The sequence below is a fragment of the Molothrus aeneus genome, chromosome 1, assembly GCF_037042795.1.
Source record: "Molothrus aeneus isolate 106 chromosome 1, BPBGC_Maene_1.0, whole genome shotgun sequence".
NCBI classification, from domain to species: Eukaryota; Metazoa; Chordata; class Aves; order Passeriformes; family Icteridae; genus Molothrus; species Molothrus aeneus.
In genome coordinates this window covers 59032545-59057791 of record NC_089646.1, presented here as the reverse complement: position 1 = coordinate 59057791, position 25247 = coordinate 59032545, and the positions used below count along the sequence as shown (strand labels likewise).

General features: G+C 43.4%; 3 protein-coding genes across 5 annotated transcripts in view; 1 reads left to right on the top strand and 2 right to left on the bottom strand.

Moving 5' to 3' along the window:
* Positions 1-918, bottom strand: part of SLC66A2 (solute carrier family 66 member 2) — a 66504-nt gene extending 65586 nt beyond the window's left edge. For both annotated transcript variants that reach the window (XM_066544988.1, XM_066544996.1), the window contains exons 1-2: positions 864-918; positions 149-505 (exon numbers count right to left, since the gene is read on the bottom strand). In XM_066544988.1, the coding sequence (XP_066401085.1) occupies positions 149-351 (203 nt within the window). In that variant the 5' untranslated portion in view covers positions 352-505; positions 864-918. The remainder of the gene's footprint in view (positions 1-148; positions 506-863) is intronic.
* Positions 919-11417: 10499 nt separating this feature from the next.
* On the top strand, positions 11418-15093 carry HSBP1L1 (heat shock factor binding protein 1 like 1). The gene is given in 6 exon segments (XM_066557821.1): positions 11418-11569; positions 12107-12625; positions 12723-12789; positions 13681-13775; positions 14006-14018; positions 14021-15093. Coding segments are annotated over 5 exon segments (294 nt in total). The 5' UTR covers positions 11418-11569; positions 12107-12580; the 3' UTR covers positions 14095-15093.
* Positions 15094-17373: 2280 nt separating this feature from the next.
* TXNL4A (thioredoxin like 4A) lies at positions 17374-25247 on the bottom strand. 2 transcript variants are annotated; one of them, XM_066557795.1, is made up of 4 exons: positions 25178-25247; positions 24878-25051; positions 18340-18443; positions 17374-17655 (listed from the first exon to the last, which is right to left on the bottom strand). In XM_066557795.1, the coding sequence occupies exons 2-4, from the start codon at positions 25028-25030 to the stop codon at positions 17484-17486; spliced, it is 429 nt and encodes a 142-aa protein (XP_066413892.1). In that variant the 5' UTR covers positions 25031-25051; positions 25178-25247; the 3' UTR covers positions 17374-17483. The 2 variants fall into 2 exon arrangements, with proteins under 2 accessions (XP_066413892.1, XP_066413903.1); XM_066557806.1 differs by lacking the exons at positions 24878-25051; positions 25178-25247 and adding an exon at positions 23499-23576.

The window sequence follows — 25247 nt, the reverse complement described above, 5'->3', positions numbered from 1 at the left end:
CACACACTGATGGAAAGACAGCATTTAGATCTTCAAGAGAAGGAAAAACGCCTGTAAAACTTTATTTCTTCAAACATTCCAATCGAAGCTTTACACCTGGCAAACAATCAGGAACTTTCAGAACTGAGCAGAAACACAGCCAACTTACCAAAAAAGTATGCGCAGAATGTTTGCGACCAGCAACACCAGGCAGACGTAGGTGGAGAAGCCCTCCGCGTTCTGGGTGCGCCGAATGTCCCGGTACTGGGGGATGTAGGGCACAACGCCGCCGAACACCATGGCCCCCGCGGCGCCCCAGGACACCAGCTGCTGCATGGGCACCAGCAGCCACTCCAGGCCGCCCGGCTCCATGCCGGGGGCGCGCGGGGAGGCGCTCAGGCTGAGGGATGCCCTCAGGCTGAGGGTGCCCCGTCGCAGCTCTCCGGCTGGGGCTGGCTCTAGCCACGGGCGGGCTCCTGCCCGGGATGCGGCACCATGACTGCGCCCTCTCCCGCGGGGCCCGGACCTGGGGAAAGAGAATGGGGCGTGAGCCTGGCTCTGCCGAGGGCGGCTCCGGCCGCTGCCAGCCGGGCGCTGGCGAGCCCAGACCACCGCCCTGCCGCGGGCGGGTCGGGGGCGCCCCCGCTACAGTCTCAGCCCCGGCCGCAACCCCAGCCCGGCGCTCCACAGGGGAAGCCCAGCCCCGGCACGGCAGTCGCGCCGCTCCATCGCTGAGAGCGGCCGGGCAGGGCGCGGACACGCGGCTCCGCCGCCACTCCCGCCCGGCCCCCGGGTCGTGTCTCCGAGGGGGCTCCTCCGCCTCCCTCGCCCACCCGCGCTCTCCTCGCCCCGCGGGCAGGCACGGCCGGCCGCCCGCCCCGCACCTGCTCTCCGAGCTCCGGCCACCGCCGCCTCCATCCCCCGGCGCCGCTCCGCGGGCGGGCGGGCAGCGGCGGCCGGGGCGGCCCGTGACGCACCGGGAGCGGCCCCGCCTCCGCCAATGAGCGCCGGGGCCGCCCCTTCCTCCGGCGGGGAGCGGCGGCACCGGGCCTGGGCCCTCCTCCCCTGCCCCCGCGGTACCGGGATACGGCGGGCAGCACCGGGGTACCGTGGGAGGCTGGTGCCGGAGCGGGCTCGGCTCCCCCGGGCCCACCTGGGCGCCTTCTCCTCATCGGGCTGCGCTGAGCCACCGCCCCGCGTCCTGCTCCCCAGGAGTTACGGAAAATTCCATCGTGCCTCGTGGACAAGGGGGAATGGCTTTAAACTGAAAGGGAGTAGATTTAGATTAGATGCTAGGAAGAAAGTCTTTACTTTGAGGGTGTCGAGGCACTGGAACAGGCTGCTCAGAGAAGCTGTGGCTGTTCCATCCCTGCGAATGTTCCAGGCCAGGCTGGATTTGGGCTCTGAGCAACGTGGCCTAATGAAAGGTGTCCATGGCAGCGAGATTGGAACTAGATGGTCTTTAAGGTCCCCTCCAACCCAAACCATTCTATGATTCTGTGATTTCTGTGGCTCTCTGAATTGCAGTGGCTGGGGAGGGAAAGTGTGCAACTTCTACCCAAATTAGGGCAGACCCAAAGTGACCAGGGAGCCTCTACCACTGCTTGCACTGGGCCAGGAGAGGACAAGTGCTGCACACAGCTGTTGTGTGGAGAATGACAGCATGCACACTGCATCCACCTCCTTCAGCCACACTTAAAAGGATGGATCATCACCATGCGTCCAAGTGGCTGCAGAGCTCTCCTCAAAGCTTGTTCCTTGGGCTCCCCATAATACTACCCCAAACATGCTTTCTTCTACCTTGTTAGTAGCAGGAAGGCTGCTCATCCTCTGCTGCTCATCCAACAGGTGGGAAATGAGATGGGTTTTCCTGCATCTGAGTGATGTATGATTTTGTGTCCTAGAGCAGCAACTGCAAAAGTTCTTTTTTTTTGTGAATTTTAAAGGGGAAAAGGAGCTGAATTAAAAATAGAAATGTCTGTTTCAGGATTTCAGAAGCCTTTTGTTTACTTCCTGCATAGCAGCACCTTGCTCAACTGCAAGCATTTCTTCCACTGGGCAATTCCTGCAGCATATGCGCAGCACATGAACCTGCACATCACCACAGAATGTATTTATCAAAGACATTCTTGGAGTACCATCACACAAATATCCAAAACAGCCTCCTATGTAGATCAGGTGACCAGTGATAACATTGAGACTTAGCTTTCCTACAAGGAAGTAGCAGCTCTGCTACTTGACCAAAGCTCTATTCCATTACACAGAGTTGATAGTTGGATTGCTGAAGTTAAAAATACATAGCAGATGTTCTGAACTCTGATTTTTTGATGGGATCCTGAAGTTCCTGATGTCATCGCATCTGACTCATGCAGAGAGACTATAACAATCAAGTTATGTATAAACTGCATTATTTAAAACATTTTATTGTTTAATGGCTCATATTTCATGTATCACTTGCACATTATCATCAGGCACTTATGCGAACTTCTTTACGTGCTTTCCTTGGAGCCCTTAGCACATTATTTTTCCTTAAGCACAATGGCCTAAACAAACTTTCAAGTTGAAAGTAGGAGTAGCCCAGATTAGAAAGCCAATCTTTATTCATGTAAATACAGGTACTTTGAGAAATCATGAAGAAGTTGTCTTGAGAAAACAGGTATTTTGAAGTAATGGTTACCTAAGTAGAAGAAACTACGCAAGCTGCCACCAGATCTCCAGGTTAGCTTCCAGAATTATTCCAGGATGCTCTTAAGTCTATTCAATAACAAATTGTGCACAATATGCAGGTTCTAAAATACTCAACTGGAAACAGACAACTGCCTAAACTTAGGTTGTTTTCCCTTACTTGAAAGTGTACGGGTAAAAACTGTGAATTACAGCACGTTGCTGTGTGAACACAATTCAGTTCCGGTCACTAAAATCATCCCAGTTGTTCAGGAGTTAATCCGCTGACCAGTGACACCAGACACTGAGTAGGAATGACAGGCTGGCTGAACTCCTCGGGCTGAACAGCTGCCAGCATTCAGGAAGGGACCCTTCAGGTCTCAGGATATCTAAAAAGCCAGCCTCGGGTTTTTTTGTAGTGGTGCCATCCTGAGGTGCTTGCTGCCTCCAGCGTAGCATCCTGCCTGGGAAAGGAGCACCCAACCACAGCAAACCCAGCAAGACTCCAGGAGGAGAGTGTGCTGGAAGACATAAACCTAAGGTGATAACAGGTGATTGGAGAGAGTCTTGCATCATCAAGGAAAAGTTCCACAACCTGCAGGTCTGAGTGCAGTCACACAAGAATGAGCTTTGAGAGGCTTCATATGAAAGCAGATTTCTTTCTTTGGGAGATAGGAACTGAGAGGGAGCTCAGAAGGACCACCCTCTTGATGTAAAAGCAGAGCTTACCCTAGAAACAGTACTGCTTCACTGCCAGACAGCAATCCTCTCTTTCAAGTGAGGAGAAAAAGAACAGGTGTATTTATTTTTTCACACAGAATGGCAAAATTCCCCCACTAGGAGAAGAACCCTCTATTTGCTAGAAGTACATTACCCATTCAGAAAACAGAAGCAGAAAAAGTTTCACACCAGATCTCTGAAGACTAAATTAATCTTTTTAGGACATCTGCTGTAGGAGAATTGAAATTGATTATGTGAGCAGCTCTAGCCACCTAGTTATGAACTAGCTTCTAGCAGCTAACATTTTGGTAACAACGTATTCCCCAAACCTCCAAACATCACGAGAACTTTGATTTATTTTAGATTAAGAAATCTGATAAGAAATGTTCCTGTAATATCTTTGGATGTGGTTTAAGCAAGCTGAAAATGGTGAGCAGACGTGGGATGTTTTCAAAGGGATTTTAACTTTAATGTTGGTAGAAGTAGTAAAAATTACTATATAAGGTTTAGTTTTTGCAAATAGGTCCACTGACTTTAAAAAAGTAAGTAGAGCCTCATTTCTACACTTGGCTCCATATGGCCTTATTACTACCAGGACAACACTGGGACCAACAGGACACAGGAATAAACCACCCAATGGACCAGTTCCATGACAAACCTTAGCCATCTATTTGCAGTTTTTTACAGGAGGAGGAGGAGGACAGCTGTTAGTACTTGTTTTTACTGCAGCAGCAAAAATAGCAGATTGCTGCAAGTCTCCCAACCAGTCTGTTGTTCTGTCAATTGATTTTGAAAGATGAGTAATAAAATTATTTTATATTCTACATTAGAGAAATGCTGTTGCACAGAAGCAAGCATATGAAGTCCCTGCAAGACCCTGCTAAAGTGTAGATAAGCTCTAAGTTACTTTTCGAACACATTGCACAGTAAAAGGATAAAGTGAATCCCTATGGTAGCCAAATTTCCTTCAATTATCACATTATATATCTCATTCTACAACTACAGCCATGGGGACATAAAAAAGAAATATTCACTGTACTGTTCATAAAACAAGTAAATGGGTCTTAAGTGTCTTGAAATTGGCCATTCCTACCATAATGTATTATCACTAAATCAGCTGTCCTCCATTTTTTGATTTTTTTTAAAGCAACCCTGCTGCAGCTGGTGGCAGAAGCTGCCTCCTGGCCCCTCCTGGCACTGGTGAGCCCCTGTTTTGGCAGCTGATGGGCAGAATCAAGCTAGCATTAATAGGAGATACAGTTCTATTGCACATTTTCACCACTCTTCCTTTCTCCATCTGAGCTGGTCTTTGCAAACAGAGCAGTGAATATCAGCATGAGTGGAACACCCACCTTCCTGCAGAGAAACCACCCTCTGCACTTCCAATGGGGAGCTCTGACACACATGCCCAAGCCTACAAGCCCTTCCCTGGGCAGTAGTCACATGCTTTGCACTGGGGAGCGGGAGCCACGACCATGGAGGTTGATGATTAGACTCCTCTCTGTACTTGGACTGCTACCATCTCCACAGACAAAAGGAGAAAAAGCCCTAAAGCAAACATGTCAGAGCAGGAATCAGCCTGACAGCTGGCAGAGATACATGAACCTGTCTTCAAACCATTTCAGCTTTGTAAACAATGGGCAAAGTTCAGAGTGGGGAAATAAACAAATAGCAGTCCTGGTTCAACTTTTTACCTGTGTAGCTGCTTACTCAGGTAAGAAGTTGAACCAGGACTGCTTAACCCACAGCCTGCTCTTCTGTCAAACAGGTCCAGCTGGCTGCAATTACTTCTTCCCCACCTGCTCTTGGGATGCCTTTGGTTTGTCCCATGGCATCAAGGTCACCTCAGCAGTTGGCTGCATCAGAGGAGTCCATAGACAGCTCCCAATCCACCTGCATATCCTTGCCCATGTCCAACAATGCACCCAGAAGTTTTCACCTTAACAACCTTCAGGAGCAGGGCTGCTTTCTCTTAAGAAGACGTGTAATAGAGGAATGTCTCCACAGATGAGATCTGCACAGTGTGCCACGGGAAAGTACCATGCAGAGTCCATTTATCACTGATCCAATGCATGGTGCTCAACATCAGAAGGGACAGATTCCTCTTTTTATTCCATCTAACTAAAATGGCTATTTTATTAAGCTGGTTTTTTTGGACCTTTCTTGACATGATGGAGAAAGAGCTCTGTATACCATCTCCCTCTCTCATGCACTTCACTCCTCCCTGGGGCAAAATGCTCACTTAATTACAGGATCAATTGTGTTCCACAAGAAGCTGCTGATACTGGGGAGTGAGCTGTGAAAGAAGGAGTGTGGTGGGCTGGTCCTAGGCAGCAGTGAAGCCCCCACTTGGGTGAAGCCATGGGAAAAATACCTATGGGTTGACATAAAAGTCTTGTAGTGAATAAAAAAACATAACTAAGTGATGCAAAGTCAACCACTCACCACCTCCCATTAAGAGACCGGTGCCCAGCCAGTCTCTGAGGAACAGCTGCTTTGGAAGAAACTTCCTGCCCGCAGCCTGCTTTTATTGCTGAGTGTAATGCTGTGGGTCCAGCACCTCCCTCTTATCACCTGGGTCAGCTGTCCTGGCTGCTTCCCTTCTCAGCCTCTTGTGACCCCAGGACAGTGAGAAACAGAGGTGGCCTTGATGCTGTGCAACCAGAGTTCAGTGATGGCTAAAACACTGGTGTGCTGCCAGTGCTGTTCTAGTCACAAACACAGCACCATACAGGCCACTCTGGAAAAAAGCTGAGTCCATCTTAGCCAGAGCCAACTCAGGGCATGAAATGCAGCTGGGGAGATCCTCAAGCTGGCTTTTTGCTGAACAAGCGAGGGTGCAAATGCAGTGTCCAAAGTGTCAGGAGAACTATCCTAGTCTACTCTGACTCATTTTCTCTCCACTGTGGAGTAAATAAGAAGCAGAGAGAGAAAATAAAAATGACAGAGAAACTACAGCTTCATCTTGATTCAAAATACCACCAGGTGACCTGGAGTCAGTAGCATTACAGGACCCAAACTGTTTTTTCTCTGTTCTAGGACAAGAACAAAGTGCTCCTGGTGGCATTTACACACTGGCTTGTTTCTGTTAGATAAGCTCAACATCTCTGGTACACTTAAAAACAGAACAAAACTAAATTTATGCTCTCCTTACCAAGAGCAAAGAGTGCAGAATGGAAAAAAAAGATCCCAAAGACCATCTTTATTGCAAGAGTAATGCTTGAGTCAAAAATAATTTAGACAAGACAGACACAAACACAGCAGACTGACTTTTCTGAAACCCCAAGGAGCTGCAGTTACAGGTGGTTTTGCTTCTGCTTAATAAAGAACCTACCCAAGAGAGAAAATTAACATCCTCATGTGCCCTCTGAGCCACCCTGGCCAGCCCAAAAAGTGGGAGCAGCCTTGGGGACCCATGCCACTGCACCTCTTCCCCACTTGTGGAAGGCCAAATCCCCAAGTGCTCTTCTGCTCAGCCGACCCCTGTGCTACCTATGCTGCCAGTGTCCCTTGGCACCCTCTGGCCCCTCTATGCCCTTGTAATTTCAGCTGCCTTTTGCTAGGCATGCTTGGAATATGCACCCAAATGTCTCCTGCTGGCAAACACCATGTGGAACACTAAATGGAGCTGATGTGGGAGGGCTTCCAACATTACCCAAGCTGCATAAAATACCTGCCATAACTCTTAGCTCCTCTTCTCTTCCACAAATGTCTCACAGAAGAAGCAAGCAGGCCACTGCCAGTCAAGATTTCAGTCTTAAGAGCATATTTACAAAAGATCAAAAGATCTTTGTTTCAGATGAGGAGGGCAAGCTTTTTCTCAAAAAAAAAAAAAAAAAACACAAAGCCAAAGAATCAGATTACCACACTCTTGGCTGTTTTTATTACTGTCATTGCTCACTGGCCCACACTTTGCCTACACCCAATGTTCTCCAGTGTTATTGTCCATATTTGCCCAAATCAACTCGTATCTTATGCAACCATACTAAGTGCTTTCCATTAATTCAAGGCAAATTTAAACTGCCTGTACCAGGGAGACACTCCAGTTGCCTCCTCTGGGAAAAATTGTGTCTGAAGCTGGAAGGAAACATTAGCATAACTGCAGTTTGGTCACAGTGAGTTTTACCCACAGTTCTTTACACCTTCTGGAAATGCAAAATGGGCATTTTCCAATGAGCCACTCCTTCCTTTGCCCAGCTTCCAGCCTCTTCAGCACAGGCTCTCTTTATCAAATATTTTAGAAAAATGCTCTTTCCATCATGCACCACAGCACATGCCACGTTTACTATCTGTGCACAAAATGCACATTCTGCTCTGGACCACAAGGTCCCTGAAGAGAGCCACACCAGGTTGTGGGATATGAACACGTGAGCTCAGCTGCCTGTCCTTGTGCGGCAGGGGCTGGCCATCCTGCCCTCACAGCAGAGCCTCACCTGTCACACACTGTGTTTGCTTCCAGAAAGCTCTTCTGTGCACGTGTGAGGAGCAAGGCCACGGGGTGGTTGGAACACAGCCCCCAGGTGCAGTGCCAGGCATGCCAGCAGCAGGCCAGCAGGCCAGAGAAACAAACCCTGCTCCCTCTCCCACCAGAGACAAACACTTCCAGCTCCCTTCTGCCACCTTTCAGGAGGTGAGCTGAGTGGTGAATACTCCTTCACCCTCACTATCCAAAGACAATGGAACAAGGCTGGAGCAGAAAAAAGCATGGGAAGCAACATCTCTTGATAAAAACGGGAGCAGGCTCCCAGGCTAAAGTGAATTCAGCTTTTATTACAAGAAAAAGAAAGGCCTAAAGCATGTGGCCCGCGGGCCGAGCAGCAGGAGCGCTCCCGTCGAGGATGCTGCAAGGTCGGCAGCTGGGTCTTCTTTTCAGCAGCGATGTAGCGACGTCCCCGACGCCCCAGATGGAGCGGCACAAATTCAGTGGGTCAGAAGCCCCTTTTTATCCTGTTTTTTGTCCCTTTGGACTGGTTTCTTTTTGGATCCTTCATTTGCATGAAGGTTTATGGCGCTTGATTGGCCATTACATTACAGCCCATTATAATAAGGCTGGCTCGTTTCGCTTGGGGGTGGTGCACTTTACTTAGGTGTATTATGGTACGTTGAGTACCGTATTTCTTATAACTACTCTTTAAACCCCTTTTACAATATAATAACCAAACTAACAGGACATGCTTAACGATCTATCAACTATTTTACAACAGTTTCTAAGCTATTTTTAACATCTCTTACCAGCCATGTCCGGGAAACATAGCTGGAGATTTCTGGATCACATGCTGGGCGGGTGACTTTACAGAGCCGTGAATTACACACAGCTCTTCACAGAGCCAAAGGATGCACCACCACCCACCAGACCAACCTCCAAAGCCACCTTTCTGCTGCTCCTGCATTGATCCCGGTGCAATACGCTTACAAGGAAAATTATATCCTGTGTTCTGTTACAGCTACTTAGCAGTACATGATGGCCACAGCATGCACTGAACATCTGATCAAGATTATCCTTAACCCTTTCAGTTTTCTTTTTGTAGATACTTGCAGAAAGGGCTGGCTGAAATATTTCACAATAAGGGGATTTGTGAGCAGCAGTTCCAAAACTTTTATTACTTTTATTAAAGAACACTTTTATAAAAGTTTATACAGAACACTTTTATTAAAGGCAGAGTACCTCCATCAGGGATCAGGTTTCCAACGGCTGGAATTACCCTTTTCTCTTCAAAGATACAGAAACTGAAATTTGAACCATGAGCAAACACCCAGGCTTTTAATATTCACCTCAAATGACTTTGTGTTTCAAAGGAACACCAGCTGTCAGACACCACAGACCCGAATGCCTTTTTCCCCTGCCTGAGGCATTTGCATTTCACTCACCACAGCTTTCCATGCTTTTAAATAACAACTTGTTGGTCTACTGATGTTACCATATGAAAGAAAAGCAATGCCTTCACCAGGAAGTACTCCAGTGGAGCAAGCTTTCTGTGAACTGCATTATGCTGAATCAAAAGATTGGGTAAATGTCAAAGTTTGCTACAAGAACCATCAGCACCATTTGGGATTGCTGCATATAAAGGTGATGACCTAGCAAAGCCAGATGGTTTTTTCTGCACATTGTGTCCCTCTGAATCACTACTGCAAATTGACACAAGAGAAGCTACCTGAGAGGGAAGGACCAAGCAGAGCATGACTCAAAGACCCAGTCCAACAATTTGTTAGCAAAAATACCATGATTGTGCTGAAAGCACTAACTTGTGCCTAGCCCTTTTCTCTTCAGAGAAAACTTTTAGTATTGACCATGCCTCTGCCAGGAAGAAAAAATAGCAAACCCACAAAATTTGCAGTGCCATTTGCATCCTGCCTTCTGATCTGCTGCCAAACAAGCTGCCATGTTGGCCCAGGAGCACTTGCCTCCTTGTCTCCTTCCAGGACTAAATTCCTGTTTTCTCTCTTACCACATATGTAATATTCAGCTTCTCTTTGAGATGTCCTCTCTGTGGCCTCACCTCCATTCCAAAGCAACCCTGAGCCAGACACGCTTGGACTATGTGACCAGAGGATTTCTTACTCCTGGTATATAAAATCTTATTTGTCAGCAAAGAGGAGGGAAAGAGGCTCTATGTAACATCCAAAGAGCAAGAGTAATGAATTTCTACAACAAGTTCTTCTATCACACCACACCACAGCCTTTTACAGCATGGCAGTGAACTTGGAGCTTAGGTCTTATAAATGTTTCAAGATGGTTTTATGTCCTATCCTGCTACTCTGACTTCTCCTTCCAGCAGTGGAGGGACTGGAATTTCCCTAGGAAAGAGCAAGGGAAACATGCTTTGGATATCATTTCAGCGCACACTGTGAAGAGTTCACACCACAGGTCTGCAACACTGAAATAGGATGGAAGCAGATGGCACCTCAGCCTCGAGGTCACCCTAATTTTATTTTTACTTCATGTTCTTCATACTAAGAAGACATTTAGACTGAAAGTGACTAAAGTCTAAGCTTTTTACTGAAAGAAAGCAGCATAAAGTATATTTTGGAATGGAAAAAGAATTTGTTGTCAAATCTCTTTTGCTCCTTTCTCAAACCTCCTCAGGACCTGTTTTTGTACTCACTGCCAAAATGAACTTGTTATCCTTTTAGTAAATTAAGCATTCTTATTGCATTAAATACTCCTATGGCACTGGTGGTTTACTAGTTCTCAGCTAGCCCTTTGCTTTTGAAACAAAACAAAACCCAAGGGTCTTTGCTCAGCTTCCCTTAGCCCACGGGTGCATGGCCAACATGGACTATGCTTTTAAACTATGGCTCATCTTACATCCCCAGATTTCAGACCCTGGAAATGTATGCAACAGCTCAATTCCGAACTTCTAAGCCCTCTGAGAAGGAAGAGACTGGAAGACAGCAGAGTAAAACCAAGCATGCTAGTTCTAAGTAAATCCATTGCTAAGCAAAGTCTATTTGGTCCTGTCATTTGTCTCTTCTATTCTTAGGCTTTCTGAAGTCTGGAACTTTTTCATGACTACTTTTAGCTTTAAAGACACTTCCATTTTTATTTCCTAAACTCAGCTGTGCACTCTTGGCCTCATTCAGCTCCAGATCTGAACTAAGAGGGCCATTCACATCAGCTGCTGAGCCCACAAAGTAAAAGAACCAGACCTTTGAAGGGGGAAATGCATGGCAAATATTTTTCAGTCTCTTTCACACTTTTAATTGCCTGTCCTTCATTGCTGTGCCAGCTGGATACTATATTTTTTTTTTCTATTTTGACCACGCTGACCTACCTCACAAAAATGAGGAGCTAATTACAGAAAACCTTTTATCAAGTCATGCTTGTTTTCAGTTGAACCGTAACCTGGCCATTGCTAAAATGTGGCACTACAAAGATGTAGTGAGATTCCTGTGAATTGGTTGGCTGTATAATGCTTGCTCCTCTGCATTTCCAGCTGCTTCTTTATCCTTCCAAGCTCTTCACTATGAATAGGACTCTATGGCTTTGTTCAAGATAACTGGGCACAAGCAGACAGAGCCACTTCTACTGCCTCTGGGAGAAAATATTGCTGCATGACAGAGAAGCTTTTGTAGCTCTTCTGGAAGGAGGGAAAACCAGGAAGACTATGGCTGTTATCGGAAGTAAAAATGCAAAAATACTACAGCTCTAGCTACTACTACTACCTAGCCTTAAAGGAAAGAATATTTATTATTGACAAATAAACAGGTAAGAAGCACCAATTGTTCCTTATTACTTATGCAATAGAACAAAAAGGCTGTATGGTTGAAGCTAGTGGCTACATACAAAAGCAAACCCTATCTACATGCATAATATTGTTCAACTTGTTTATCTAGAAGCTTTCTAGAGCAGTAATACTGTTAGGACACTCAAGCTTTGCAAAATGTGCTTGATTTTTCTTTCTACAACAAGGACTACCTGCAAGAGTGGGAAAAAATAAGGCTGTACAGAGAAGCTACAATTATGGGAAGCAGGTAGCAATGCGGAGGTTTGCTTTGATGCCAGAATTTCACCTCAGAGATTAACACGCCCTCTCAAATGAGGTGGGGAAGGTCAAGAAGGAGAACAATTAAGTTTATTACGAAAGATTCTAAGTGGTAGGCTTACAGCAACTGAAGTAATTCCCAGCTCAGAAATTTTTTGTGCATGAAGACACATATTTGGCATATTTAGCATATGTAATTACTCAAAGTAATTGACTAAGGTAATTTATTGCCTAACAGTGATATGCTCCTAACCATACAGGCACAGTGAAATGAAAACCTCTTCATTTACATCAGGCAACAGTCTCAGCATCCAGAAGAAAGACACCTCTGTAATAGATGCACTGGGAGCTTTTTTACACTGTGCAGCCAAAAGCCAGGGATGACCTAGATGCTGGTGCTGCAAGAGGCACCATGCGACTCTTGCTGATGCCTTTGATGTTATCTCGCTCGGCATTGCAGTGCAAGGAACTTCAACCACCACGGTATTTTTACCACTCCTTCACGCAAAACTAATTGCACGGGAGAAAAGGAAGCAAACCTTTGAAAAAAATAAAATTATAAGACATCTTAAGAGCAAACCTCGGCATCCTTATTCAGTTACTGCCGCGCGGAAGGACGCTTTCTCCAGCAAATAAAGAATTGACAGCGAAGGACTCCCCGACTGCCCGCGGAGCGCTGCGGGCGGGGCCGTGCGCTCTGTGCCCGCCCCGCCGCGCCCGCGGAGCCGGAGTCGATGGCGGCCGCGGAGCCGCTGGGAACCGCGGAGCTGCCGCAGCTGGTGAGCGGGGCCGGGCGGGTGTCCTGCTGCGGGGTCCCGTGCGGCCGGGGCCCTGCCTTCTGCTTCCCCGGTGTTCATTTTCCCCCTTCCCCTGCAGGCGGAAAATCTGCTCTGCCGGCTGCAGGAGAATTTTGAGGCTCTGACGGAGAAGCTGACGCTGAGAAATATCCTCTTTGGAACGTGGGGTCCCGCGGCTCGGTTCGGGATCCCGCGGCTGGGCCTCCTGCGCGTTGATGGGTGCGGGTGGGCTCTTTGCTTCCAACAGCGGGGTGGGCTTCTCTTGTAAACATCAAATTAGCCCAGAATGTGTGACGGGGTAAACACCTGTGACGTACAGGCACCTGACTTACCCCGCCCCAGTCTGCTTATAGATCCCTTTTTTAAGAAGGAAACCCTAAAATGTGTTTCACTACAAGTAGCACTGTAGTCTCTGTGCAGCAATTCTGGCTTTCAAGTAAAATAAGCATTGAATTATGTGTAAAGATTCCAAAGGTGCATTTAAAAAAGCATCCATCTCCAAAAATGCAATTCAAACGAGCCACGGTTTAAAAGTAGCTGTTGGCCTGAGCATGACAAGGTGAGCCCTCAAAAGAAGAAAATCAGACCTGAAGGGGCTCTTAGCTTTCTTATTACATGTGCTTACAGAAACTACCTCTGCTTTCTGAAGCATTTATTAATTTTTTTTTCTGAAACTTGACCTTTCAGGAAGCATCTGCTTCCTGAATAATGTTTGAGTAGCACTCATATTCTAATTCTGTAGGTTACCTGTATGGTATCACTTAAAAGAGTTCCTCAGAAAGAAAACATGCTCTCACACAGTTCACTCATGAGTATTTGCAAAGGCTTTTGATACTAAGAATTTGAATTGTTATCTGTTGTAAGAGAATGAGGGATTGTATTCTAAAATACGACCTTGTGCATGCTTCATCTTACATTAAACGTGAACAAGTAAAAGACTGACACATCTGGAAGAAAGCTGCTTGTTCTTCTTACAGAAGAAAAAACTTGTAAAAATGTAGAACTCTTATTTATAGAAGTTATCTTTAACTTTTTACTGGAAGAAATGGGCGAGCGCATCAATGACCTTGAGAAGCGCGTTGCTGACCTGATGACAGAGGCTGGGGTAGAAAACAGTGATGAAGAATTGGGAGTAAAGACACTTACTTAAGTTTTTCTGTGGTTTATGCATTTCCATTTAGTTTTGAGTGGTGAGCAAGTAATGGTGTTTACGTATTTAGTGTACCTGCATTTTCTTGGATTTGAAAGTGTGCTTTTTAAAAAACATATTTAATATACCTTGGATTTTTTTTTTTTTTGCCAAGAGACAAAGAACATGACCACTTTTACAAAACAAAAACTGCATCTTACTGCCTGTTCCAGCTGAGTGCAATATACAAGGGGGCAGTGCTAACTCACCCCAAGTGTGTAAACCGAGGCTGTCCATTCATAGGGAAATGTGTGTAGCTTGAAGTGTTCCTGCCCACCAGTCCTGCCCCTCAGGTATGCTGACCTAGCTGAGGATGCTCGCTGGTGTCAATTTATGTACCTCTGCTTTTAAACCTGCTACAGCTTCTCAGTGTGGCTTGGAGCACACCCCTCACACACACTCACCACAAACACAGCAGTAAGCTATAGTGAATCACTTCGTATTACAAAATGATACTACATATCAGGATTGTGTTCTGGATTTTATATCTGTCTCTTGCACATGCCAGCTCCCTCCCTGATGGATGGCTGACTCTGTGATCTCAGTATTTATGAGGCAGCACTGCTTCCATGTGCTGTGGATACAAGTGATGTTGTCTTCCTGTTGTTGCACACTTTCCTGATTCAAATTGAGACACATCAATTCCTCTTGTCATTGGAACTTCTTACGCAGTGAAAGACATAAATGTCTGTCAATATTCTGAAGTAATTTAGGTATCTGTTCATTCTGATGCCTTTTGCACAAGGTATGCAGTAATTTTCAGAAATGCAGAAAGACAATCCACAAAGATGTACTTAACGGTACAGAGAGAGATATCTTCCTATCTCCATGCTGAATCACAGTCATGAATAAATCACTAACCTACTTATTCACTGTATCTGTGCAGCACTGAAATGAGGATGTGTTTGAGGAAGATGAAGGTAGAACGGCATAGCACTGACTCCGACATTTTCCAGTCTAGAGTCACACTGACAAAAAATATTAAGGGAAAACAAATGTATTTGTATCATGTCATAACAGAACCTTGAAAAAAAAATTAAACCATTGCCCCAGGAACAAATAGAAAGCTGGGTTTGTTCATCTAAGTGGGACACTATTTCCTGAAGCTGAAAAAGAACTGTTAGTTTCAGAGAAGGCAAAGCCACTGTTTTGGATAGAAAACTACATTCTATATAGTGAACTTATCCAATCACAAATGTTTTCAATGAATGAAAATGTATTTATTTTAATATTAAAACAGTAAGATTTGTTGCCTTTTTAACTTATATGTTCTTAGAATAAACCGTTCTGTACTAAAAAAATGGCAGTATTTGTAGGCTACAACTGCTCAGTTGTTACTCTTTGCACAAGCCCACCCAAAGCTGTGCACACCAGTGCAGGTAACATCACCCAGGTATTTATATTGTGACAATTTCAATTCTTTAATGTTAGCTGTTTTGATGAAAATAGTTTATTTTATTTAAAGACCTGGAAATAGATGAGGAATTCTAGTTACCAGGCACATCCAGAAGAAGAAATTGGTAGTCAGAAAACAGGACATCTGCACTAAATTTAAGGTGGTCGTATACCAAAACATAGGTACTCTGCAGGGAAGATTTAGTTTGAAATGTAATGGGAACCTTTTACCAAAAATGTGGAAACTGAAGCATTGCCAGGTTAGCAAAATACCTCAGCTAATGAGGGAGAAATGCTTCTATTACAGCCTTCATTAAGATGAAGAAATCATTCCAATTAAGGCTTTAATCAGTGTAGACTTGCACATACTGTCAGACTGGGGGGAGAGGTTGGTATGCTGGAGGACAGGCTGGAGAAGTGGGCCAACAGGACCTTGCTGAAGTTCAAAATGCCAAGCTGGGCAGGTGTGAGGGGCTGGCTGGCACTACTTTGCAGGAAAGGGGTCTGGAGGAAAGGTTGGCTGAGTGGGCAGGGTGCCCAGGCAGTAAGGGCTGCAGCAACCCACTGGTCAGTATGAGCACAAAGTAGGGCCAGCAAGTCATTCCCCCTCCATTCACCCGTGACCACACCCACAATATTCTGTCAGTTTGGGGGCTGCCCATTCAAGACATGCAGTGGTGTGAGGGAGGTGAGACAGAGCCACCAAGATGGAGTGGGCTACAGCAGATACAAGGTTTGAGAGAAATCTCTTAGTCCAGCCTAAAGAAAGGACTGTGGCTTTTTTCTGCCAACCAGGACCCCATTGCCGAGCACGGGGAACAGACTCTTGTTGAATGTGTTGCACACCAGGGTTACTCAACACAAGCTGAAACATGGAAAATTCCAGCTAGGTGCAAGGAACATCTTTTTCACCTATGAAGGTGCTCAAACAGCAGAACAGAACTTCCAGAAAGGCTGAAGAATCTCCATCCTTAGAGAACATGGAATCATCAAGGTTGGAAGGCATTTTGAAGATCATCTAGTCCAACCAACTCAACGCTGGACATGATCCTGGGCAACCTGACTGTGCGGAACCTACTATGACTGGGAGGCTGACATTTCCTTCCAACATAAATTATTCCAAATCAGTAACCACTCTAAACCAGATTAACTTCAGCAGAAATTGAGACCCTTTTGTTTTACTTTCTTCACACTTTCTAAATCCTCTACAACACACTTGGTAATAGAAATAAATTCTTTGGCTTGTAACAAACTGGATTTCTTCTTTCTGGAGACGGGTGCTAGCCTGGTTTGGTTTCAATGAATCCTGTAAATATGCATGTATCAGTTTAAAAAACAAACAAGCCCCCACACAACATCAACTCCATTACCATAAAAGTTGTCAGAAATGCAAATGGAAATTTCAAAAGCTATGCCACAGTGGAATCCAATCCAAGTCTCCCAAGTACATGTGCATTTTGGTATACTATTAGGCAAACTGGAGGTCAAATGACAGCATAGCTTTTGGTTTCCTTAGCTGCTGTCTGCAGCCAGCTCCAGAAGTGCAATTATGCTTTGGCACTGCAGAATTCACCAAGTGCTTCAAAGTGAGTGCCCAGCCACCATGGAAAAGGGAGTCTGGCACCACAAGTCCATTAGGCTGATGGGGGTGTGCTGGTGAGCAAAGTCACAGGAGATGTTTTCTCTGAGTTCTGTTAAATACTAATAAATGCACCTTGTTTTATTCACATTTTTAGTGGATACAGGGGACTAGTATGATACGCAAGGAAATCCCAACAGAAGTCATCTTCAACATTACAGACTTGCACCCATCTCTACTCACTGTCAAATTTCATTAGCTGAAAAAAAATTAAGGTGAATAAGTGGAACTCACTTTATTCTTTAAAAAAACTATAGTATAATTTTCCTAGATATTTGTGTAATAAAAGCAAATGAAACAATTTAAAATGCTTTTTTTGCAAACAGGCTTTTTGTGTGCAAAAATATGTAATACCAAAAGGATAACAAAGGAGAGTCTTTAAAAAAGAAAACCCCAAAATTCAGCTACAATATTACTGCAGTAATATTCAAGACACATCCAGGCTTTAAGTTTTCTGCTTCTCAAACAGAACTCAAATATTTTAAATCATTCAAATTATGCTCAATATTCAAGGACTTGTAGGTTTTTTTTATTTTAATATACATTTATGTATACACATACACAGGAAAAAATGTAACTGGACATAGGATTATGAGAAAAGGCAGCCCAAAGAAACATCAATATCTGTATTTAGTGGAATAATCTTTCGGCGATACCACCAAACCTCGACCTTTGCGGGCTCCTCTATAAACAGTTTCTATAATGTCAATCATCTCCTGCTTATCTTCCATTGCCCAGTTGATCTTGTTGTTATTACCTGTACCTAAATCAATCATGATGTGCTTGTTCCTTTAAAGAGGAAGAACAAAAAACCAGGTTAATATGGTATTATAATTCAGAAAGAAATCTTATACCCCACCCCAAATGCTTTGTAGGATCAAAGGAAGCCCTTATAACATAAACAGGCTTGCAAAACAATCATTACTCCTCTCACTTAAACTGACATTTTACTGCCAATTTTTAAAGGAAGAATAAGAACTCCTAACATGCCCCCAAAATGGTTACTCAGTGCAATTATCCTTCATCATATTCCTTATTGTTTGTATTTCTTTCCCATTACTCTCTATCTCCAGAGAGACTTCCATGCTTGTCAGTAGAACATTTTATCTCATCAATGTAGGAACCTTAACTCCAAAAAAACCTTATTACTTTTGATTTATCTTGAAAGCAAGTTTGGCAAGCTTGACTGCTATGTTACTACAGTATTCTCTACAGGAAGTTTGAGATTTAAAACTAAGAAAAATGGATAATAAACCCGTTTTTCACTATCATTAATTTACACTCTATTATCAAACACTGTTACCAGGCTGATTGGAAAACAAACCATTTTCCTATAAAATCAGTTTACTCTTCTGTAGAGCAATGTAAATATAGGCATCAGTGTGCTATTATGCATTTGGAAATGATCTGCTGAGACACTGTATTTGACAAACAGAAAGCTTAAATGAGTTACATTCCAGAATCATCACATACCTGAAGAAAAACATGACGGTACAGGGATCATACAACTCATACATCTTGTTGAAGTCTGGTACTTCAGTGATGTCCACAAGATAAATAACAGCAAAGTTTTTAACCTAAACAGAAGAAAACAGGAAATACAAAAGCTATATATATTACCAATTAAAAGGCATAAGCTTTCATTATTGTAACATTTATTTTCCAAATTATTAAGTCATAAAATCAGAATAAACAGCCTTGCTTTTATTGTTAATCACAACAACCAATTAACATGGAAAATATTTTTCAATATAGCTAAGAAGCTCATTTCACATCCAGTGTAAACTGGAAAGATACTATGCTAAATCAACATCCAGAGAAACAAATGCCCTTTATATAGAGCTGAGAACTCACAGTGACATGCACAGCTCTAAAGAAGTAGAATAGTTGCTTTGTGCAAGCCAAGCTGACACATTTTGCCTGTGTCATCAGCTGCTTATAGACTTCAGAAAATTAATGATCTACAATGCCCTGGTGCCTGCCTCCAAGCATTCTTCCCCCTCTAAAACATCCAATTTGTGTAAAATTGTAAACTTATAATTTAATTTTAAAACTAGTAGCTTTTACTGAGAGGTGCAAAGCTAAAATTTAAAAGTGCAATTGCTAAAGAAATAAGACCTTGATGAGAAGTATGAACAATTCTGGTAAAACTGGCTTTCATTCTGCAGAGTTACTCAGATGCAAAAGAATCCCTCCCCTCTAGTGTCACAGTCAATGCCTTCATTCCTGCAAGAAAACCATGGCATACTTTTGTTTCCTAGATGTAGCATACTTGTTAGCAAGTGGAATTAGGGGAAATTTTGGTTTCTAAACTTAGCTCCTAAGTGCACAGTAGAAATTACACACTCACACACATCACATTCTAAGTCAGAATGCATAAACTATAAGGTATATTATCAATTGCTTTTGCACTACACCAGGAGCCCACAATTGTGTCTCCCCATCCTCAGTTACCTGCTAACACAATTTTAGTCCCTCCCATTTGGGTGCCCAGAATTACCAGCCTGAGGTTGACACACATGGTCTAAAACCTATGACAAATGCACTGTTTGTGAGAATACTTCCCACTTGTTAATTTTTTTCTATCAAAAGTCTGGAAATGCTATGATGAGTATAATACCTGCCCGATGGAACAATATTTTATTTTAGTTCACAGAGCAGGATTAGTTTGTATGAGAAAAATATTGTGTAGCTTGTACATAGACATCCTAATAGGCACTTTACTGAGAAAGTATGGAAATGTTTATTTACAAAAAAAACCCTCAGAAGCACAGAGTAAATAAATTTTTATGGACTTCTGCTTCAAGACAGTTTCAAAATTATAAAAATAATCACACTTCAAGAATACAAGTAAGTATTACTAGCAAAGAAAGTAAAATTTCTTCTAGAGCAAAGCAGAATTTAAAGTTTTTACTGTGCTTTTATGGAGCCAGTTAAGAGTCCCAGGTTCAGTCAACATTCCAATGAAAACATCCCTATGTTCTAAATCAGGCAGGAGGTAAAGCCATGTAAACTAAAACAGTCATAATATCAAACCCTCTGAAGGGATCCTTCACACTCATTTCAATTTTACATTAAAGACTTCTAAGAACCTTAATGGGATGTTCAGAGGCAGCCCAATTTAGCTGAGAAGTGACTGAAGCTATTCCCTGGTGAGCCCTGGCAGGCAGTTGTGGGGTGGTTGATCCTTTTTTTAGAAAACAAAACACCTGAGGAGCCATTTTCATTTTATCCTATCATTACTTCTTCCACCCTGCTGGCATTTTTAGCATCAGCAGCACACCTTCACCATGTGGGGAAATTTCTACAACACACTCAGCACTTTTGACAGAGCACACCATCTCTGAACAATTACTTAATTTGGAGCTTGAAAAATTATTTTAATAAAATATACTTAGGATTTGTTTTGTTCGGTGAAAGACTAGTCCAAGGAGATTTACATGTTGCACCAGAATACCACTGCATAAGCACTCCTAAACCAAAATTTTACATTCAAGAACTCTGTACTTCAGATAGCACTAGAACAAAAAAACCTTTTAAAGTTAGTTTGACGCTATATGCATTTAATTTAGTTGAGTTGTTGCAGAACCAGAAATGCATGTCACTAGCAGTGCTCATCAACAGCCTAGGATTTCATACAAGAGAAATGACTATAAAAGTATTATTTTGTTACATAAATCTTACTAAAAAGGACTGGATCACTCAAATCATGTGCAAGTCATCACCAGGACCCAGGCATCCAAGACATTAATTGAATCTTCCTTCTGTCTGACCTACTTTCATAGAAGTGAAACTGATGAGAGTCACCTGCTGAAAAGCTCATATTGAGTCGGAAGCAGACCTTAAAGCTGGACTCAAATTTTAATTCAAAACTTTAAAAGCTGCTCTGTTCTTTACCCCTCACTTTCCTAATTTCAAATTTGGCATGATCACCACTCCAAAACAAGCTAGCTTACAAAGCACATTGAATGAGTGTGTGCTCTGTTGAGTTTGGGCACCAGCTGCCAAGGATAGGAATAGGAAATAGGAATTCAGGCCTAAGGAGCGACGAGATAAATACATGGAGAGGGTGATGCAGAAGAACTGCAGTGGCCTATGTAATGTTTAGGGGCTGGGCAATTTAATGTGCCAGGCTAAGCAAGCTTGTCACCAAGAGGCATTTCATTTCAACACGAGACAAGCCTTGCAGAGACTCAGATGTCTCTTTTTGCACAGTACTGACCAGTTTTAGAGCCTGAAGAAGCAGTTCCTGTCTCAGACACAATATTGGAGTCAAGACAGCAGCAGTACAGAGCATCATCTGAGCCAACTTCACACACAGCCAGTTCTAATTCACAAAAAAGCTTTGATTTAAGCAAAAACAGGGGAAGTATTTATGGATTCAGACTGCTGTGGAAGTGCATGGTTTGTGGAGACAAACCAAAGGCCGACCTCTCTCTGCTGGGATGTGAATCCATTGCTCAGACAGAGCTGTCAGTTGAAAACCTACATTCCTGTACAAAACCAGCTTTGCTACCCTGTCAAAGCAGTGGTTGCTAACAAGTTTTCTACCTGATTTGTGAGTTGTAACTGAGGATACAGTATGGACACCTCAGAACAAGAATAAAATACAACTCTAAACATGCAAATCCAAGTAAATACAAGCAGTGGCAGTAGTTACAAGGGGGACTGCACTGAATTTGTTAATACAAACCAAAATTTTACTGTAGAGACAATATGAAAAAAACCTTGTAGTATTTTAGAAGTTAAACACATAATAACAGAAGTTTACTCTGAAAGTGCTTAACCTCATAACATACACTAAATACAGTAAATTTGTTGCAGTAAGTCAACTGCTTTCTGAAGAAAAAAATCAAAACTCTAGTGAGACACCTCCTTCTGGGCAGCACCTCACTTGTGCAACAATGGAAGATAAAAGCATTTTCAGAGAGAGATATTAACTATTTCTGACACTCCTGACTTCCCTTATCTCTCTTTCAATTCAAAACTTTCTCTGCCTTACCAGGCTGTTGGAGCTGCTTGTTCCATGGGGACAGGGTAGAGTAGGAGACATAAGTCAAACAGCAGCATAGATTCAAAACTGTGTGACCTCTTTTCATAGGTTGGGCTGCAGTTTTGCCCCTTCTCCCCAGTGATGGTAATTTCATAGATCAGTCCAATCAATCCACATGGCTCAAGATGCATGTAGAAAACCCAGAAGTATATTACTGCCTGGCCACTGTCCCAGGCTGTTTGAATACTTCACAGAACTGTCTCTGCCTGAGGACTGCTATGAAATCTTTACACTGAATGGCTCAAGACTATAAAGCAGAGGAATCTATAGGACTTTTAACATCAGATAAAGATTCTGTATCCTGTCTTCACATACTTGCTAGTAAATGGGAAACACAGAGGTAGGAAAAATCATTTGCCATGGGACTCATTTGTCCTCTGAAGTTCTCCTCCCTGACTTCCTTAATTAACAATATCCTTCTAAAAAATAAATAAATTCATTCCTACAACATGAGATTGACACTACAATTAATGCCCAGGATGACTGACAAAAATCGTGAAGTTTCTTGAAATTCCTGTCAGAGGTAAGTAATGCTCCTGTTTTTTCAGTTGTTAAAAGATTTCAGCTGCCTTTGAAAAGCAAACCTTACAGCCCAAATATCCAAGGAAATCTGGAACAAGATCCAAGATTCCTCCTTCTCATCTTTCTAACCAGTTTCTAGACAGTGTTTTTTCTGTTTAGAAGAACAAAACACTGCTTTACAGTCAAGAAACTTGCAGGAAAAAAATACAGGAACAGAGACTAATCAGCTTTTAATTACAAACACCAGTAGCTAAAATACCTATATGCTTTTTTCACAGCTACCTCTTTCCCTGCCCCACCTTCTTTTCCTCTCTCACTTTTCATGTAACCTTAGCAGAAATGCAGAGGCACAACTTATGTTCGAGGAAAAACCACAGCTATTCACACTTCTGATTATGGTTAAATAAATGCACAACATTTGAAAAATCCTCCCTAAACCCAAACTGATCCAATACAAGTTACCTAATTTACACTATTCACTCATAAATAAATAATTTCTTAAACAAGGTGCATCAATTTAGCAAACCAATCCCTGTATTTTAGGGGATAGGTTTATAATTATGAGTTCCCTTTAAAGAAAAGAAAAAAGTGTATTTTTAGAAAAGGTCATTAAGACAAAATTTGTGAAACTCAATTCTTGCTTCAATCAATGTTTGATTGAACCCCTGACAAAGCAAAAAAAAATCTAACATCTTACAATTATGATTTGTTTTGACATTCAGTGAAACCTTGCTTCTTTTTCATATAACACTAGGGGAGAAAATCCAGTCAGCTGCAAGTGGAGTACATTTCAGTACAATCTGCTTTGTACTTTCAGATAGCATTCTAGTTTCTTTTTCCACGAAAACTGAAAAGAAAACCCTGTTATCCTATCATAAAATACAGATAAATATTACTGCTACCCAAAAACATGCTGCAGTCTAAAAGAATATTGCACCAGGGTAACAAATGTAAAATACGGTCACATTGCCTTCAGACGTAGCCTGCATTTATAATGCATCAACATTCTGTATTATTCTCTAGAATAAACACCTGGACAATTGGAACTTTTACTCACTCTTTAAAACAGCAGAGATCCAAACATGGCTTGTAAGCAAGAGGATGAGGTAGGATCTCCCTCTTTAATTTGACATTTCTGCAGAGGGAGATTTTTAAATAAGAAGTTACTTTGTTCTTTCTTCCCCCAGTCACCCCTAGCTGCCAACAGGTCTTCGAAATTTCCAAGCATCCTGCCTCAAGTCCATACTAACAGTATCTGAGCATAACACTCCCACCAGGCTGAATACAAAACAACAGTATTAAAACATGTCACAACTCTTTACTGCATTCTAATACATCTTAACGGCTGTGGGTATAGATCTTTAATTGTGGGGATTTTCAAGACACAAGTTATTTTTAAAAACTTCAGAAGGCAAAGTAAACCACAAAAACAACTCCATGTCAATCTATGCAGCATGCACAGAACTTTCTATGAAGGCAGCGAAGTTCTGGATGCTCCATTCATTGCAGTGTTCAAGGCCAGGCTGGATGGGGCCTTGAGCAACCTGTGCAGGAGAGCAGGAGAGTTGGAATGAGATAATCTTTAAGATCCCTTCCAACCCAAACCATTCTGTGATTTCTATGATAGCTGACACTTTTTCCTACCCAAGTTACCATTTCTGATTCAGATATTTTTGTTTCTTCCTTCATGTGGCTCAGTTAAAGAGCTGTCAATATTCTACATCTATCGTGTCGCAAAAACTTTAGCAAATATATGAAAAGGTAAATTGTAGGTGATTGTGTATCCTAACAGTCTAGTTTTTCCTATCTATGTATCTTTCTTAAGTAAGTGACCAGCTGTTTGTAATCATTCAGTTTCCATCTGAAAACAGCTGTGGAGTTTGGCTCTTAAAATTTTATTCAGTCCATGCAATTCAGCAGAATGCTACTGGTGTCCATGGATAACATCACTGACAGATTAATACTGCTGACAGATTAATCAGAATTATATGAGTGACAGATTAATCAATACCATCCTGCACATTTAAGTGCCTCACCATTCTTAAGAGCCAAAATGAAAGTAACTTTTCAAGCTACTCAGATGGAAATCTGAAGGTACATTTCCACTGTGAAGTGAGAGTGCTGCGTTACCCGGAGCCGCAGCAGCCCTACCACCGAGCACTGTTTCTGCCTGAATGCCGATGCTCCCTCAGTCATGGATTATTGACTGGCAGCACCCTCGATTTCCGAACACCTGCGACGCTCTTTTCACCCCCCAGAACACTGCAAACATCAGAGCAGTCTTTAGGAGACATTCGTGAAAGTGAAACCACACAACTTTCCCGCTGCCTCCTAAAGCTGGGATACCTGTGCAGAACCCCGGTTACAAGCTGCCCCAGGCTCCAAGCAAGCCATGGGGAACACTGAGCTCAGAAGGAGCAGAAAGCTCCCGTTTACCTTCTCGGCGATGCTGTACAGGACCTCATCCATCTTCATGCACGTGGGGTCCCAGTCGTGCCCGAAGCGGATGACCACGACCCGGTCCTCCTCCGACAGGATGGCCTGGTCCACCTGCCACCCATTGTGCAAGTGCGGCAGCATGTACGACATCCTGGCGGCCGGCTGGGGAGCCTGCGGGACGACAGGGATGCCCATGCAGCTGACAGCCCGAGCCCTCCCCGGGCCCTCCCGGGGCGCCGGCGGGCACCGAGCGCCCCCCCGGCCCGCCCATCCCGGCGCGGCCCGTCCCCAGCGCACCCCGCGGGCGTCCTTCCCTCAGAGACACGGAGCAGCGGCAGCGCCGGGACGGGCGGGAAGCGGAAGGGCG